The sequence below is a fragment of the Varanus komodoensis genome, unplaced genomic scaffold, assembly GCF_004798865.1.
Source record: "Varanus komodoensis strain SLA01 unplaced genomic scaffold, ASM479886v1 scaffold63, whole genome shotgun sequence".
Lineage (NCBI taxonomy): Eukaryota > Metazoa > Chordata > Lepidosauria > Squamata > Varanidae > Varanus > Varanus komodoensis.
The window spans coordinates 1525888-1541599 of NW_025336259.1; the positions used below are offsets into that span (position 1 = coordinate 1525888).

The 15712-nt window shown below is 53.4% G+C and overlaps 1 protein-coding gene across 1 annotated transcript in view; it reads left to right on the forward strand.

Annotated features, from left to right (window-relative positions):
* MOGAT2 (monoacylglycerol O-acyltransferase 2) overlaps positions 1-15374 on the forward strand; it is a 29593-nt gene extending 14219 nt beyond the window's left edge. Inside the window, exons 3-6 of the mRNA XM_044450203.1 lie at positions 9428-9632; positions 10938-11112; positions 11642-11841; positions 15220-15374. Coding sequence (XP_044306138.1) covers positions 9428-9632; positions 10938-11112; positions 11642-11841; positions 15220-15374 — 735 coding nt within the window. The remainder of the gene's footprint in view (positions 1-9427; positions 9633-10937; positions 11113-11641; positions 11842-15219) is intronic.
* Positions 15375-15712: the final 338 nt, after the last annotated feature.

The window sequence follows — 15712 nt, forward strand, 5'->3', positions numbered from 1 at the left end:
AAAGGCGCTCTCCGGGGTGCCAAACACCGTGGGAACCCCATAAGCTGTTCAGGCTGCAGGCGGGGCACCTGTCTCTGGAACTGGCTCTGCGTCGCGCTGGAGATGCGCCTTCTGGGCTCATCAGGCCCATAACGGCCTGCTCTGGTGGGCAGCATCCCTGCCCGGCAGGCTTCTGGACCGCAACTCCCATCCTCCGTGCCTGACCCTGAGCATCAGCATGGGGCTCTTTGGCCAGCGAAGCTGTACGAAGACATTGCAGCGGCCATGGGCTGTATTGCAACCCCATGGCTGGGGGCAGTGGGTGGAAAGGGGGGGGGGGGGGATGGCCAAGACGGGCAAGATAAGGACGCCGAGGCTGGGCCTGCTGCTGCTGCGATCCTGGGGTTGACCTGCAGCCTGAGATTAGACATTGGCCAGCGGAGGGCAATGAAAATGAGCCAGGGTTTGGAAACACTGCCCTGTGAGGAGACATTGGGAGAACTGGGCATGCCAGCCTTGAGAAGAGAAGACTGAGGGGGGACATGAGATCCCTCCATAAGGACCTCAGAGGCTGTCACAGAGAGGAGGGTCAAGATCTCTTCGTGCTGATGCCAGAGTGTAGGACACGGAATAATCAAGTCAAGCTGCAATGACCCAGATTCAGGCTGGGCATCAGGAGAAGCTTCCTCACTGTCAGAGCAAGACGGCAGTGGGTCCAGCCCACACTGGGGGCATTCAGAAAGAGGCTGGAGGGCCATCTGAGTGGGATGGTGTGACTTGGTGTCCTGCAGCAGCAGGGGCTTGGACTCGATGGCTTCATGGCCCCTTCCAACTCTACTTTTCCATGGGTCTATGATTCTATGCCAAAGGCCACCGGCAAAATCCCCAGGACCTCCAGGTGGGGCTGGAGAAATTCCTGCCTGAACTCTGGAGCTGTGCTGCCTGTCAGTGCCAAGCATGCACAGCGAAATGGACCAGGAGTCCCACCAGGTTCCTGTCTCCGCATATTCGGTTTCGCCAGTGTGGCTTCAGCCTTGATGCCCTCATTTCTCCTAGTCTCCGGAATAGCATGTTTTTTGTTTTTAGCGATATCACAGCTCTTTCAACCTGAGTCCACCAGGGCATGACTGCTCTTGCCCGCAAGGCAGAGCAGGAGCTCTGGAAGGTACATAAGGGAGGCAGGTATCGTTTTTCTTCCAAGAATAGGCCGGAGCAGTTAATGTTTCACACGAGTTCCTTAACTAGCCCAACTCTGTTTTCCTGTTTCCCCACTTGATTCCAGAAAGCAGCTCTCTCTTTCAAAGCACCCTCAGCCCTCCAAAATAAACAACCACTTGTCACCAGCTAGAGTCTCCTTTCCAGTGCTGGGATGCCCAAGCGCAAAAATGCCAGCGCACCAGTGTATTTTGCAGATGGGCAGAAGTTTAGCGATTGGAGCTTGTCACACAAAACTTGGGAAGAGGTGCTTCTGTTAAGCCTCCCTCCAAATTCAGTGATGGAATTCGCCAGCTGCCTTGGATAGGGGTGACTTTTGCAGGCCTGTATTTTTAAGCAAACTAAACTAATTTGCAAAGATCCATAGCTGGATAGGAAGGCAGTTCTCCTTTGGAGAACTCACTGCTCCCAAATGTTGCAATGTAGTTCTCAGCTCAAAACTGGCTTCTCCGAAATGTTTGGGGATGTCACTTAAAAACATCCCTGTGAAGAAGGGTGGGCATAAAATGCACGTGTTAGGCAGAGCAAAGGGCAAAAATGAGTGAGGATGTTGGTTTGGCTGCAGAAAATCGGAAGAAGGAGAGTTGGGTGGACTTACAATGGAACACGGAGCTGTCTCCAGGGCTGGAGGGTCCCCAGCAAGAAGCCCCCATGGGCCCCCTCCCTCGCTGAGCCTGCCTCCCCATGCCAGGGTCACCAGCTGCTCACACTCCTCCTCCTCTTCCTCGTTGTGGCTCCCATGTGCTTGCTGGCACATCTCCTGTACCTTCCTCTCCCCACCACTGCCGCCTGGACCAGCGTGAGAGGCAGGGACATGAGCAGGTGGTGATGGGGAAGGTGAGGAGCGCTTTTCGGGGCTCTTGTCCATGGAGCCCTGCTGCCGTGCAGGCCTTTGGTGCATGCCCAGCCATGCCTATCCATGCTGCTAGTCCTGAGTGAATAGCTGCAAAACTACATGATTCATCCATGCGTAGCCTTCAGGCCTTCCTGCATCCCTCCTCGAGGATTTGCCTCAGGAGTAATCGCCGCAAAGGAAGGCACCGTAATCCCCAGTCTTGCTTTCTGGCAGGCCCCATAAAGGAGGGGTGCACTGAGGTCCCCCAGATTTGCATTTTGCTATTGGCAGGTGCTTGGGCCAGGCCAAGGCAAAGCAGAGCAGCTGGAAGAACCCCAGCCCGCACAGAAGCACACGCAAAGCAGGCACGCAGACCCACTGCCGCATCACCTGGGTGATGCCGCGTTCACACCTCTTCCCTCCTCTGCCCTTTGGCCTTGCTCCAACAGCTCGGCTCCAGAGCCATTACACAAGATTACCTTGCATAAGGAGCGGGGCGAGTTACATAAGACAGCTGCGCTCTTGCTAGGAAGAGCGGGCTGGTGGCGTCGGCAACCGGGAGTCCGTCGAGGGATGGAGCGTCTCTGGCAAAGAAGGGCGAGCGCGAAGGGCTAATCCTTACAAAGAAGTGCTCACTTTTTCATGAATGTGTGGGTGGTTTATGCGCACGCCACCATTTTTGGGGTGGTTATTTCCAGGTTGTGCCAGGAGGAGTTCCCTGCCCGACCGGAGCTCCTCGCATCCAGCGGTTGATCTCGTGGCACCCCAACCGAGCCGGGGGCAGGGGGAGGTTGGGGAAGCCTGTCCTGGGGGCATCACAGTTGCTTCAGCACCTTGCCGTGGGATTGCTCTTGGCAGCACTTTCCCGGCCGGGTGTGACAAATGCAACACATGATCAGGAGAACGACAAGTGGGTGCCCCCCCCATGGGATGCCGGGGCACCCACAGACCCCCTGTTCTGCGGACATGTTGCATTTCTCTTCCCAATCTCTTCCCGGTGAGTAAGGAAGTGTGTGCACACCTGAACCTGAACCCCTTCCACAATCCAAACGATCCAGAGCAGATTTCCTTCTCATGGGTTTAAGTCCTCATTTCTTTGCCATACAAGCCCTGATGCCCTCCAGCGGCCACCCGGGAGCACCTGGGAAGTCCCCAAGGGCACAGCCCCGGCTGCTATTTACCTCCGGAAGCCAAAGGTTTGTTTTCCCTCAATGCGGAGGGTTCAGTGGTGGGTGCATTCAGTGATGCTTCATAGAAGCATTGCTGCGAACCCCCCAGAGAGATGTGGGGGCTATGGGTCAGTATAGGAATAAAGATGATGATGATGCCTCTTGCAGGGCAGCTTAGAAGGGTCTTCTCCTCTTACTGTTTCATCCTTATTTTGTATTGATTCACATACTAATCCAGGAGGAACAGATTAAGTGAGTTTGCATCTGAATTTCCAATGTCTGTTCTTCAAATGGCGCTGAAGCAGGAACTTCGGTTGCTTTCCTCCCATCAGCGGTCGGATGGTAGCAGAGGGGTGCCAGAAGGATTCTCTGGGGCACCAGTGGGGCTTTTGGGGTGGTTGTGCCCCAAGATGAATGATCCAAGCACCATCGCTTCGGGAAGCTGCCCATGGGCAGTTGCAGAGGCTTGTCCAGCCACGTGACAAAGGTGCAGAATTTAGCATTCTGAGTGCCGACTTTCATTCTCCGAAATATCGGTTGCTTAAGGCTTGCAAAGAGAAGCCTGAAAGCACATGACCAAGTCAGGTTTCCAGAAGAGAAAGAGCAAGGATTTGGCATGCCTCGTGTTGTCTCTCTTGATGAAACAGACTGATGAAACTTGATGAAACAGACTGGGCCAAAGAAAGGACTTTCTTGATGAAACAGACTGGGCCAAAGAAAGGACTATATGGCTATACTTAAGCTTGGCTTAAATGTAGAATTGGGTTCATCTTGGTTCTTTCTGCATTTGCATGGAAAGATCTGGACTAGCAAAGAACAAGCATGAAAGCAGATGTTCCTCCATCAGACATGATAAAACATGAGAACATGGTCCATGTTCAGTTGCTGGAAAGAGTCGGTAAGGAAAAATAAACAGTGGTACAGATGGTTAAGCATGAAAACTCAGGACAAACATCCTGTTAAAGTGCTATTAATCACAAGGAACCCTGAAGGAAGAACATGACAGGTGGATCATAAACTGTTGGAACCTGAAAATTCATGATGCAGCTGGTGATAAATTAACTCTTTAGAGAGGACGGTTCTTAGAAACTGGGCAGGAGAAAGGCCATTAGGTTATCTAACCCAGCTATTCCCAAGTTGTGTACCAAGGTGTGTTTCATTGCAGGACTGCAAGTATGTTGTTCTCCAGGTTCTACTTCTTTCCCTCCTTCCAAGCAGGCTGGAGCGATGGTTCACAAAATCAAAGTCTTATTAAGCTACTGCAAGAGAATTCGACGGGCTTGAAAGCTAATAATAAAACCCCAGTTAAAACATCCAGGTCTTAAAACATGGGGAAAATAAAAAGGTTTTGGCCTGGCACCGAAAAGAATAAAGTGATGGCGCCAGGCGAACCTCTCTGGGGAGCGTATTCCAGAATCGGGGCGCCACCACAGAGAAGGCCCTGCTCTGGGTAGTCACCCTCCCAATCTCCTTCAGGGAGGGCTCCCAGAGAAGGGCCTCTGCCCCAGATCTTAAGGGGAGGGCAGGCATGTATGGACGGAGACGCTCCTTCAGGTAGGCCCGACACTTCTCAGCTGGCCTGCCCTCATTCGCTGATGCCCTACCCTGGGGTGAGTGAAGGCTGATCCACCTTCCTCCTCCTCAACAGGCCCACTTTATCTTCCACAGTGTCTGCAGCTCAGTCAGTCTTGGCTGCTGCCTGGCCTGGGCCACTGGCCCAGGCTCCTTTGCTGCAGAGGGCAACCCCTCCCTCTTCATCTGGGTCAGAAATTGGCCCCATATTCCTCAAAGGCTCTTTTGCAGAAGGAATGAACCCAGTCCTTCCATCTGAGAGAAACAACAGCTGGTACCTGAACGCCACCCGCCACACGTGACGTCAGACAAGCAGCGCTGCAGTTTGCACGCAGAAGGTCCCAGGTTCAAACCCAGGATTTCCAGTTCCTGACGAAAGCAACAGGAGAACGTGCGGAAGCGGGACTGCAGCTGAAGATTAAGACAACAACAATCTTGACTGAAGAAGAATTATGCAACTTTACTGTCAACAGTGAAGAAAGTGGAATTGTGAAAGATTTTATATACCTTGGTACAACCATCAAGTTGAAGGAAGACGGCAGCTGAGAAATTCGAAGAAGACTGAGACTCGGAAGGGCGACGACAAAGGAACGAGAAAAGATTGTCCCATGTAAAGAGATTCTATTGCACAGGAAGGCCATGATCATCCGCACAATTATATTCCTGATTGCTACGCATGGATATGAAAGCTGGGCCATGCCGAAAGCAGACGGGAAGAAAATGGATTTGTTCGAAACGTGGTGCTGGAAGAGACTCCTGAGAATTCCCTGGACCAAGAGAAAAATGAGCAAACCAAGCTGGAACTTCCCCTAAAAGCAAAAGCGTAACACTGAGGCTGTTGCACTTTGGATGCATCATGAGAAGGCACTTCCCAATCTCGATGACAAAACTCCCCCATGCTTTCTCAGCTTACGGGGGAACTGTGGGGGTCCCATCAGCGCAAAGTTCACTGAAGCAGAGTGAACTGTTCTCCGTCTTTTGCATCAATGGTGCAGGTATATTTATATTTATTTATCGTTACCTTTATGCCCTCCTTTCTTTCCTCCAAGGAACCCAAGCTGACTTATGCAGTACGTCTCCATTCCATTTCATCCTCACAACAACAACCCTGTGAGGTAGGTTAGGCTGCGTGTCAGTGACTGGCCCGAAGTCACCCAGTGGGCGTCATGCCCCATGTGGGGAGCAGAACCGAGGTCTCCTGGTCTCGCGCACTGACTCTGGGTGCAAAACGTTGGGGAGAATGCACAGCCCGTGGCTCCCAGGTTGCCAGTGGCTTGCAAGGCTGGCAGCATCTCCACCCGCTTTTCTCAGCTGGATTGTGGAGGAAAAAGCAGTTCCGTTAGCAGGGCCAGGCCAGCCGTCTTGCTGGGGATTGCTGGCCAACAGGGCCGATGAAAACCTCCTTGAACCTGCAAGGATGCCCCTCGTAGGTTTCCTCTTGCCTGCCTCTGCTGGCTGCAGGTATCAGATGTGGGTCAAGAAGCAACAGCGGGAACTGGACATGGAACTACTGACTGGTTCAAAATTGGGAAAAGAGTACGGCAATCACTGTATATTGTCACCCTGCCTATTTAACTTATATGCCGAGTGCATCATGTGAAAGGCTGGACTAGATGAATCACAAGTAGGAATTAAGACTGCTGGAAGAAATATCAACAACCTCAGATATGCAGTCAAAACTGCTCTAATGGCAGAAAGTGAAGAGGAACTAAATAGCCTCTTGATGTGGGTGAAGGAGGAGAGCGCAAAAGTTGGCTTGAAATTCAACATTAAGAAAATTAAGATCATGGCATCCGGTCCTCTCACTTCCTGGCAAATAGATGGAGAAGAAATGGAGGTAGTGACAGATTTGATTTTCCTGGGCTCCAAGATCACCACAGATGGGAACTGCAGCCAAGAAATTAAAAGACGCTTGCTCCTGGGGAGGAAAGCTATGGCAAATCTAGACAGCATACTAAAAAGCAGAGACATCACCCTGCCAACAAAAGTGCGGATAGTCAAGGCGCTGGTTTTCCCAGTTGCAATGTATGTCTGTGAAAGCTGGACCATAAGGAAGGCTGAGTGCCAAAGGATTGAGGCCTTTGGATTGTGGTGCTGGAGGAGACTCCTGCGAGTCCCTTGGACCGCAAGGTGATCAAACCGGTCAGTCCCAGAGGAGATCAACCCCGACTGCTCTTTAGAAGGCCAGATGCTGAAGATGAAGCTCACACACTTTGGCCACCCGATGAGAAGGAAGGACTCCCTGGAGAAGAGCCTGATGCTGGGAAGAATAGATGGCGAAAGAAGAAGAGGAAGGCAGAGGATGAGGTGGCTGGATGGAGTCACTGAAGCAGCTGGTGTGAGCTTGGGTGGACTCCGGGGATGGTGGAGGACAGGAGGGCCTGGAGGAATGTTTTCCATGGGGTCGCAATGGGTCGGGCACGACTTTGCGACTAAACAAACAAACCAGATGTAACCGCCAGGGCTGAAACTGCTTGAGAAAGCTGAGCATCTTTCAAAGCGAACCAGGACGCAGAGCCAGGCAGCCCACGGAGCCTCGTGGAAAACCCTGCGGTCGTGTCCCCGAACACGAACGTGCCTCTGCACTCGGACTGACGGCCGCCTGTGTAGCGAGGCAGCGAAAGGGGACGGCGTGTTCTCCTCTTGTCTTCATTAGCAGCGGGAGCCTCAGCAGGTCCATGGGAACAGTCAACAGTGTCCTGAGCACACGGAAAATCCCCCAGGGCTGGAGGAGCTTTTAGAGCAGCGCCAACAGGAGAGCCGAGACCGAGCTGCTGCGTCTGCCAGGAGGCCGTGGCGTCTTTTGCCTCGTCCTCTCCTCTCTTGCAGGAGCTCACCGGACCGTTCTTGTTGCACCCACATGCTTCATGACCTTGGAAAGGGCACCCAAGCCCCCCGGGGTGCTGGCCTCTGTTGCCAGCCAGGGCTGGTGCCAGGGGTCGGAACCCCCAGGCAGATGCTGTGGCCCCCGTCCCAGGGAGGGGCCACCACCAACTGGAGCCTGCAGCCGCTCCTTGCCCATCTAGGTGGCGAGAGACAGGCAGTGATGCCCTGTGACTGCTTCTTCCTGCTCCCTCTCTTGGGCAAGGGGTGGGAATCGGCAGCAGTGAAGGCGAGAACCGTGGAGGAATGGCCTTGGCTATTAAGCTGCCTCGCCCCAGGCCAATGCCTTGCCCCGGAGTGGCAGGAGGAACCTTCTGGACAGCTGTGGGGTCGGAGTGCTATTTGGACACAGCTGCAAGGAGGACCACTGAGACCTGCAACAAAATGTTGCCGTACGAAGCACTGCTGATTGGCGCTCCTTCCACTTGAGGGTCTCTTCTCGCTCCTTTCAGGTCTCAGTCATCTTCGAATTTCTTGGCCGCGGGATCCGTGTGAACGGATAATTGAGCCAAGATATGCAAAATCGCTCCCTATTTGAGGCGCTTCTTTGTCGCATTGAGGTTGTGCAGTTTTTCCATAGTCCGAGGAGAAAATCAGGCCCAAGTGGAATAACAAGGGGGAATCATAATGAGACATGGTTTTAGGAGCTGAATGTGCGTGCTCAGGCAGGCAGTGAAAAATTATGATTTTTCTTTCCTGTCAGCCACGGCCTTGCACAGTGAATGCGACTGAGGGGGAAACACCTCGTCTTTCTCAGAGTCGCTCTTTGTTGTCGCTGATGATATTCCTTGTTATTTTCTATTTTTATTACCTGCTCTAGCTGCCTTCACTTCTCAATATTTTTCTGATTTTATGATAGTTTATCGCATTTTTATCCTATGTTTTTATAACTGTGTAAAGTGCCCAGATAGCTTTGTCTGTGCGGCGGTACAGAAATGAAATAAACAAATAGCATTCAAAGATCTCTGGAGCGAGCAAAGAAATGGATTGCTCCAATCCCATCCATGAGACTCCGGCTTAACATGCTATCATACGCTTAGGGAGGTAGCGGAGCGTTCCCACAACCAAGAGTACTCACAGAAAAGGCGAGCTTCTGGTAACCCCAGGGATTGTGCGAATCAGCCCTGCATGTAGATACGCCCAGTTCAAAGGGCTGCTTTCAACCCGTATAGGCCTGCACTGCTTGGGACAGCAACACCCATCTGTTTCCCTGAACCCCCTAGCCTTTCCTGCCCAGGTTCCAACTACTCTGTGCTGAGCCATTAAATGGATTTAATTACTTTTGGGGACTTTATGTCTGCAGTGGTCTAGTTTCTGCACTGCATGTGTTTAACTCCTCCAATGGTTTTGAAATTCTGGTTTTTTAAACATCTCGTATTGGATTCTATGCTGTTTTTATTGTATCTGTAGCAGAGGGAGGGTTGTGTTTTTAAAATGTTGTTCGTCGTGAGAGCTTTTTGGCTTTTGGGCAGTATATACCGTATATATTGGTGGATACGCAAGCCGTGTATAGGACGAGGTCAATATTTGAGGCTGTTTTTCTGGCGTTTGTCCTATGTTGGACACACAAGACGACCCCCAAGTTTTGCTTCAGTATTTCCGCTTTCAAGGGTCATCTTATACACTGGTATATACAGTAAATGGAATTCAGCAGGAAGGATAAAGACATGGATAAGGATTTCTCCAGCGTTCCTTCCAAAAGGTCTGCCCCAGCAGGCTCCATTTTCCTGGCCACGGGAGCCCGCACAAATCCTGACTAACTTTGGTCTCGCAGCTGGTGAAGACGGCCGACTTGGACCCGTCCAAGAACTACATCTTCGGCTTCCATCCCCACGGGGTCTTGGTAGCGGGCGCTTTTGTCAATTTCTGCACGGAAGCGACGGGATTTTCCAGGCTCTTTCCAGGGATGACTCCTTACATGATGATGCTGAACCTCTGGTTCAGGGTGCCTTTCTTCCGGGACTACTTGATGAGCGGAGGTAAGCAGGGTTTATTTATTTATGTATTTATTTATTAAAACATTTCTATGCCACCCCATTCGCTGAAGCCTCGAATGGGGCGGCTCACAACATAAAATTAAAATACAAGAAATAACAATAGATTGGCGTGAACGGGACTGTCCTGCAAGGCTGGCTCTGGAGGGAGGATGGATGGATGGAGCGGGAGGAGAGGGGTGGAGTGGGGTGGGAGGGAAGGGGGCCTTTTGAAAAGCCCCCCCCACCCGCAAAATAAAAGCCTGGAACCAGGAGGGCTTAGCAGGGGACTCTCCTTGCCAAGGCTTCAGGAAAGGGCAGGGATGCTCCAGACCTCCTGGGACAGGGCTGCTTGGAGAAGACCAGTGGACAGATGCCTTCCTTGTTCAAATGCTTTAGGGTGTCTCTGGCTCCACGTCCTGAGGATCTGCAGCAGGCCAGGTGGTCTTCCAGCAGGGGGCCCCCCAGGAAAGCGGTGCCCTGCGCAAGTGCGGTTTGCGGCGCTTCCACATACGAGGCGCATCCTGGTGGTGGCACCGATTCGGCTGTCCCCACATTGCAGTCTTTCCGACACAAGAAGCATTTTGTGGTGCTAACGCTGGGCAGGTGTTCTGAGTCCTTCCTGGCGTGGTGATGGCTTTGCTGTGCTTTTTTGTGTAATTTTGTACACAAAATTCGTTGTGATTTAGTTGTAATTTTCGAGATGCAACTTGAGCGGTGCTCATCTCATATTGACTTTGTATGGCCTGTTAGCTGCTCCTCGTGAGGAAGGGCAGGAGCCAGATGAATCGGAGCTGATGCAGCGAGTTAAGGCGTAAAATACAGAAGGGAGCAAGCACCTGGCCACATCCCGGCCTTCCCCAACCTGGTGCAGCCACCAGATATGTGGATTGCAACTCCCATTATTGCCAGCCAGATGTCTGGGAATGATGGGCATTGCAGTCCAAGCACACCTGGAAGGTGCCAGGTTGGGAAGGCTGCAATAGACTGTATGCACAGAGGTTTGAGTGTCGGACGAGGAGTTTGCTTCCAGTTCCCCCTTGGCCATCCGGCTCATGGGGTGACACTGGGCTTGGCTTTCAGTTCTAGCCTACCTCACAGGGTTGTTGTGAGGATAAAATGGAGAGGAGGAAGACGGCTGTGTTGGACTCTTTGTAGGAGAAACGGCTTATGATAAGAATCAGTACATAAATAATATTTATATTTATATTGCATAAAATCAATAATAAGCACAATAATAAGTTGATTCTAGTTCTTATTTTTCTTGCATCTAATTCAAGCTGTCCCGTGTTGCCTCCGTTTCTTAACCAGGCTTAATCCCTTCTGACAAGCAGTCCGCCTCTTACGTTCTAAGGAAGCCGGGGGGTGGAAACGTGCTCGTCATCGCGGTGGGGGGAGCACAGGAAGCCCTGGACGCCCGGCCTGGAGCTTTTACGCTGCTGCTCCAGAACCGGAAGGGGTTCGTTCGGCTGGCCCTCCAGCATGGGTAAGTTGAGGCTGGGGCCACCTGTGAGAAGGCCTCGGCGTGCAAATACCGAGCCCCCCCCTCTTCCGCACTAAAGTGCAGCCGACTGGGGGCGTGGGGGATCCTGGTTCGAGTCCCCACTTGGCCCGCAGGCTCTGTGGGTGACTTTTGGCCAGTCGCTCCCTCTCGGCCTGGCCCACCTCACAGGGGTGTTGCTGCAGGGATGAAAGGGAGGTATGCACAAGAGGAAAAGAGGTGGGATATAAATGCAACGCAATCGTGATAACAAGAAGTTGGATGTTCTGTGTGAAAATGAATGTTTATTATTAAGTGTAATAATTATTTCTAATTTGCATGTTTAAATTAACATGCATACATTTTAGGCAAATCCGTGCCCTCTCTGGCCAATGCAGAAGCGGCAACAGTGAGACAGGCCCTGAAAGGGGCTAACCGCAACCGGGAAGCAAGGGCTGGTCCCAGGGCAGCTCCAGATCTGTCCTTGCTCGGAGCGGCTGCAGAGTTTCTAACGATGCCGCCTCCTCCCCTGCAGGGCTCCACTGGTCCCCGTGTTTTCCTTTGGAGAGAATGAGCTGTTCGACCAGGTGGAAAACCCCAAGGGCTCCTGGCTGAGGTGGACCCAGGAACGCCTGCAGAAGGTCATGGGCATCTCGCTGCCTCTCTTCCACGCCCGAGGAGTCTTCCAGTACAGCTTTGGGGTGCTTCCGTACCGACGGCCAATCTACACTGTGGGTAAGTCCAGGGCCAGCACCGAGGGTGGGCACACGTCCGAGCCCAATTCACGGCACTGGTGAAGACCCATAAAGCCCCGAATGGCTTAGGATCTGGTGATCTGAAGGAGCGTCTGCTTTCCAATGTGCCTTCCCACACCTGAAGATCTGCTTTGGGGGTCCTTCTTTGGGAGCCCTCCGGGAAGGAGCTTAGGTGGGTCGCTATCCGGAGAAGGGCCTTCTCTGCGGTGGCACCCCAACTCTGCAATGTGCTCCCCAGTGAGGTTCACCTGGCGCCAACTCTGTATTCCTTGCAGCGCCAGGCTAAAACCTTTTTATTCACCCACTATTTTAGGGTGGATTAGATTTTAATGTGGGTTTTATTGATTGGGCGTATTGGCTGCTATGCTTTATTTCAATCTCCTTTTATCGTAAGGCTGTCCCGAGACTGTTGTCGCTTTAAATAAATCAATAAAATCGATTACTGGGTAGCTGCTGGGGCCGACATCCAGCGAGGCCGCCACCGAGAAGCTTGCGCAGTGGCTTTGCCTCTGCGGCCTGGTACCCAGCTCCCGCTTCTGCCTCCAGTTCTGGCCCAAGCAGTGCTAAAGCTGAGGAGGATGCTCCCGGGCTCTCCGCCTCTCAACCGAGCCGGTGGTAGCCGTGGAGAGGAAGAAGATGAGGAACAGGAGCAGCTGGTGACCATGTGGGGGGCGGGTGGAGAGAGGGTGGCCTGCTCAGGGGCCCTCGTAATCCATGGGGAAGGCCATGCCCCTGCAGCTGGGAGTGAGCCGGCTCCTCCTGGATTTCCAACATCTGGTGGCCACACGTTTAATTCACTTGAGATGGAATTAGGCCGGGCGCATCACAGATCTTGCTATTTGTGGGTTAAATGTTGGCTTTGACAGGTTGCACAGCAGCGGCATGTTCCGTTTCTCTGTTGCGTTTTATCTTGCAGCTTTATTGCGTTTCACCTACTATTGCAAGCCGCCCAGGAAGCGCCTGCGCTTGGGTGGCGCAGAAATATCGATGGTGTGCATAATGCCAGCAGAGAACGGGGCAGGGCGGAAGCGAGGGCCAGGGGTGCCCGACCGGCGTTTTCCGGGTGCTGCTTCCACGCTGCCGCGGCCTGCCACCGGGGGGGCACTGCTCACGCACGCCCTGTGGCTGCAGGGCCACAAATCCCCGTGGCCGGCCCGAGGGCTGGGCAGGAGTCGCTTGCCCTGAGTGGCCACTGCAGGGGGGCCCCCGCCGCCCCACCCGTGTTGTGCAGACACCTGCAAACACCCATTTCATGCACAGGTCTTGCTCTTTCCCCTCGTCCATTGGCTCCACTTTGGAGGCCTCCGTTGGGTCTCCCTCCCTTGGGAGAAATGTCATAACAGGAATGCTGCCGCTACACCCCCATCATCCCCAGACAGCATGGCCATTGTAGTCCCAGGGGAATCAAGTTGCAGAGGGCTGCTGTGGTAACAGCCCTGACTACCTCAAAGGGTTGTTGTGGGGAGAAGGCTGAGAAAAGGAGAGCAATGTAAGCCCCCTTGAGTCCTTTAAAAAGAAAAAAGACAGGATAGAAACCTAAGAAATGCATACAGAGAAACTGGTGGAAATGGTCGCTAGGAGTGGCAGCCCCTATCAAGGAAGATGATGGGCTATGTGTTTTTTCCCCAAACAATCAGCGTTCCTTTTTCCATGTCAGGAAGACAATTACTACTAGCAGGGCTTTCTCTGCCAGCTCCAGGGGCAGCATTTCTGTGCCTGTGCAAGCTGTAACTGGAGCCCATCCACAGCCACTCCTTCCGAGCAGGTTAATTTAACGAAGCCGTTTCCTACGGTAAGGCCAGGTTCCCTGATGGGATGTGACAGGCAGGGATTACCCCTAATTGTTTTACAGCTTGTTTGGATCATCCCAATGGTCTGACCCCCTTTCACCAGCCTCAGTGGCAGAGGATACTTAACGGGATAGATCAAGGGAGGCTGGGAACGAGGCTGGCCCGCGGTTGCCTGACAAACACAATTAGCACAAAGGTGTGCTGCGGAGGTGGAAGGCGCAGGTGCTTGCAGGAGAGAGAGGCCGTCCCCAGCTGGTTGCGTCCTCCTCTGATGCCGGTGTCGAGGAAATTGCCCAGGCGAGCCTTCCCCAACTTGGCACCAAGCCCCCATATCCCTCGGTCCTTTTGGCTGAGGATAAGGGGGCTGGTTGTCCAAAGCACCTGGAAGCCTGAGCGTGTCCGTTTGCTGTTGTGCCGGTCCCCAGGAGAAGTGCAAAGAGCGGCATGCCACCCCCAAAACCCTCTGGACTCTGGGGGCAGGTTCTCCAAACTTCCTTGGTGGGTTTGGAGCTGCCACGGAGTTGCTCACGGACTCAGGGTGGGTTGCGGAAGCATCACTGCCGGCCTGCAAGGACACGATTGAAAATTACGGGATGGTTCCTGAGCTCCTGCACTCCCCTCCACCTCCATGTGGCCCTTCCTGGCCGCAAAGCCCACCAGCCCAGGGGCCAAGCCCTGGCCGGCATGCAGGCGTTCCTGGCTTGATCCCGGCAGCTCTGGGTGCAGCCGGCCAGGATTGCTCCCTGAGGCCCTGGACAGTGGGGCGGAGGGGAGTTGGGGGCTGGAGCCCCAGATCTTCCCATGGAGCCCTGAATTTCTGGGGGCCATCTGTGCCAATACCCCCTGCCCAGGGGCACTTGCCAAAACCAGAGCCTGGAGGACCGGTTGCATCAGATCCCCCGGCTGAGCTGCCCAGCGGCCCCCCTTATGATTCCCCGTCGTCTGCTGCCCCGAGCCCTGGATCTTTCTTCCTGGGGTTTTCCAGAAATCAAATGTCCCTTTTACATGTAGGGGTATCCTTTGGATTCAGGGTCCTTGAATGATGCATGCTCTCGCTCACACACACACACACAGAGGGAGATTTTAGAGCACACGTAAATTAGCGTATGCAAATATGCCTCCGCCCCAGATGCTTTGGCGCCTAGTGCCAGCCCTGCAGTGTAGGCCAGCCTTCCCCAACCTGGTGCCTTCCAGAGGGGCTGGAAAGCAACCGAGTGGGCCAAACGCTTTGGAAGGCACCGGGTTGGGAAGACTCTTCGGAGCTGCCTTGACCAAGGGCCTGGCTTGATGTTACTGTCATCATTCCTAATTTTATATCCACCCTGCCTCTTTTCCTTTCAATGAGCTCAAGGCAGCTGACATTCTCCTCGTCCTCCTCTTCCTCTTATCCTCACAACAACAACCCTGTGGGGTAGGCTGGGCCGTGAGTGAGGGGCTGGCCCAGAGCCCTGGTCCCCATGCTCTCCGGGGACAGCAGGAGCTGTGGGCCAGCACATTGAAAAGGCCAATCGGTGCAAGTTCACGTCTTAATAAGCTTCGTCCTTCCCTCTGCCCAACCCGACCTCCAGTTGGAAAGCCCATCAAGGTCCAGCAGAAGCGCGACCCCAGCCAAGACGAGGTGGACGCCCTGCACGAGCGGTACATGGAGGAACTGAGCAAACTCTTCGAAGAGCACAAGGCCGAGTACCAGGTTCCCGCAGACAAGCACCTCTCCTTCATATGACACCAGGGAGCCCATGCCCCGTCGGCACCCCCTGGGTCGGATCCAAGGCACGGCTGAGCTGTCAGATGGGCTGCATCCAGCAAGCGTCTGCGCCACACACAGACAGGTACACAACACTCACACCGCTGCATGCACAAGAGTGTACGCAAGCCGCCCGTATCTTTCCATTTGGTCTCACTTGGTTGCCAACACTGAATTGCAAGCATCGTGCAAAGAGTCCCCGTTTCTCTCCTCTTGCTCTTCACGCTTGGCTCCCTTTCTTCTTTTAAAATATGAAACCCTTCACAAATGTGCACGTCACACGTTAGTCACACCCGCCTTCTCTGTATCATCCCGAT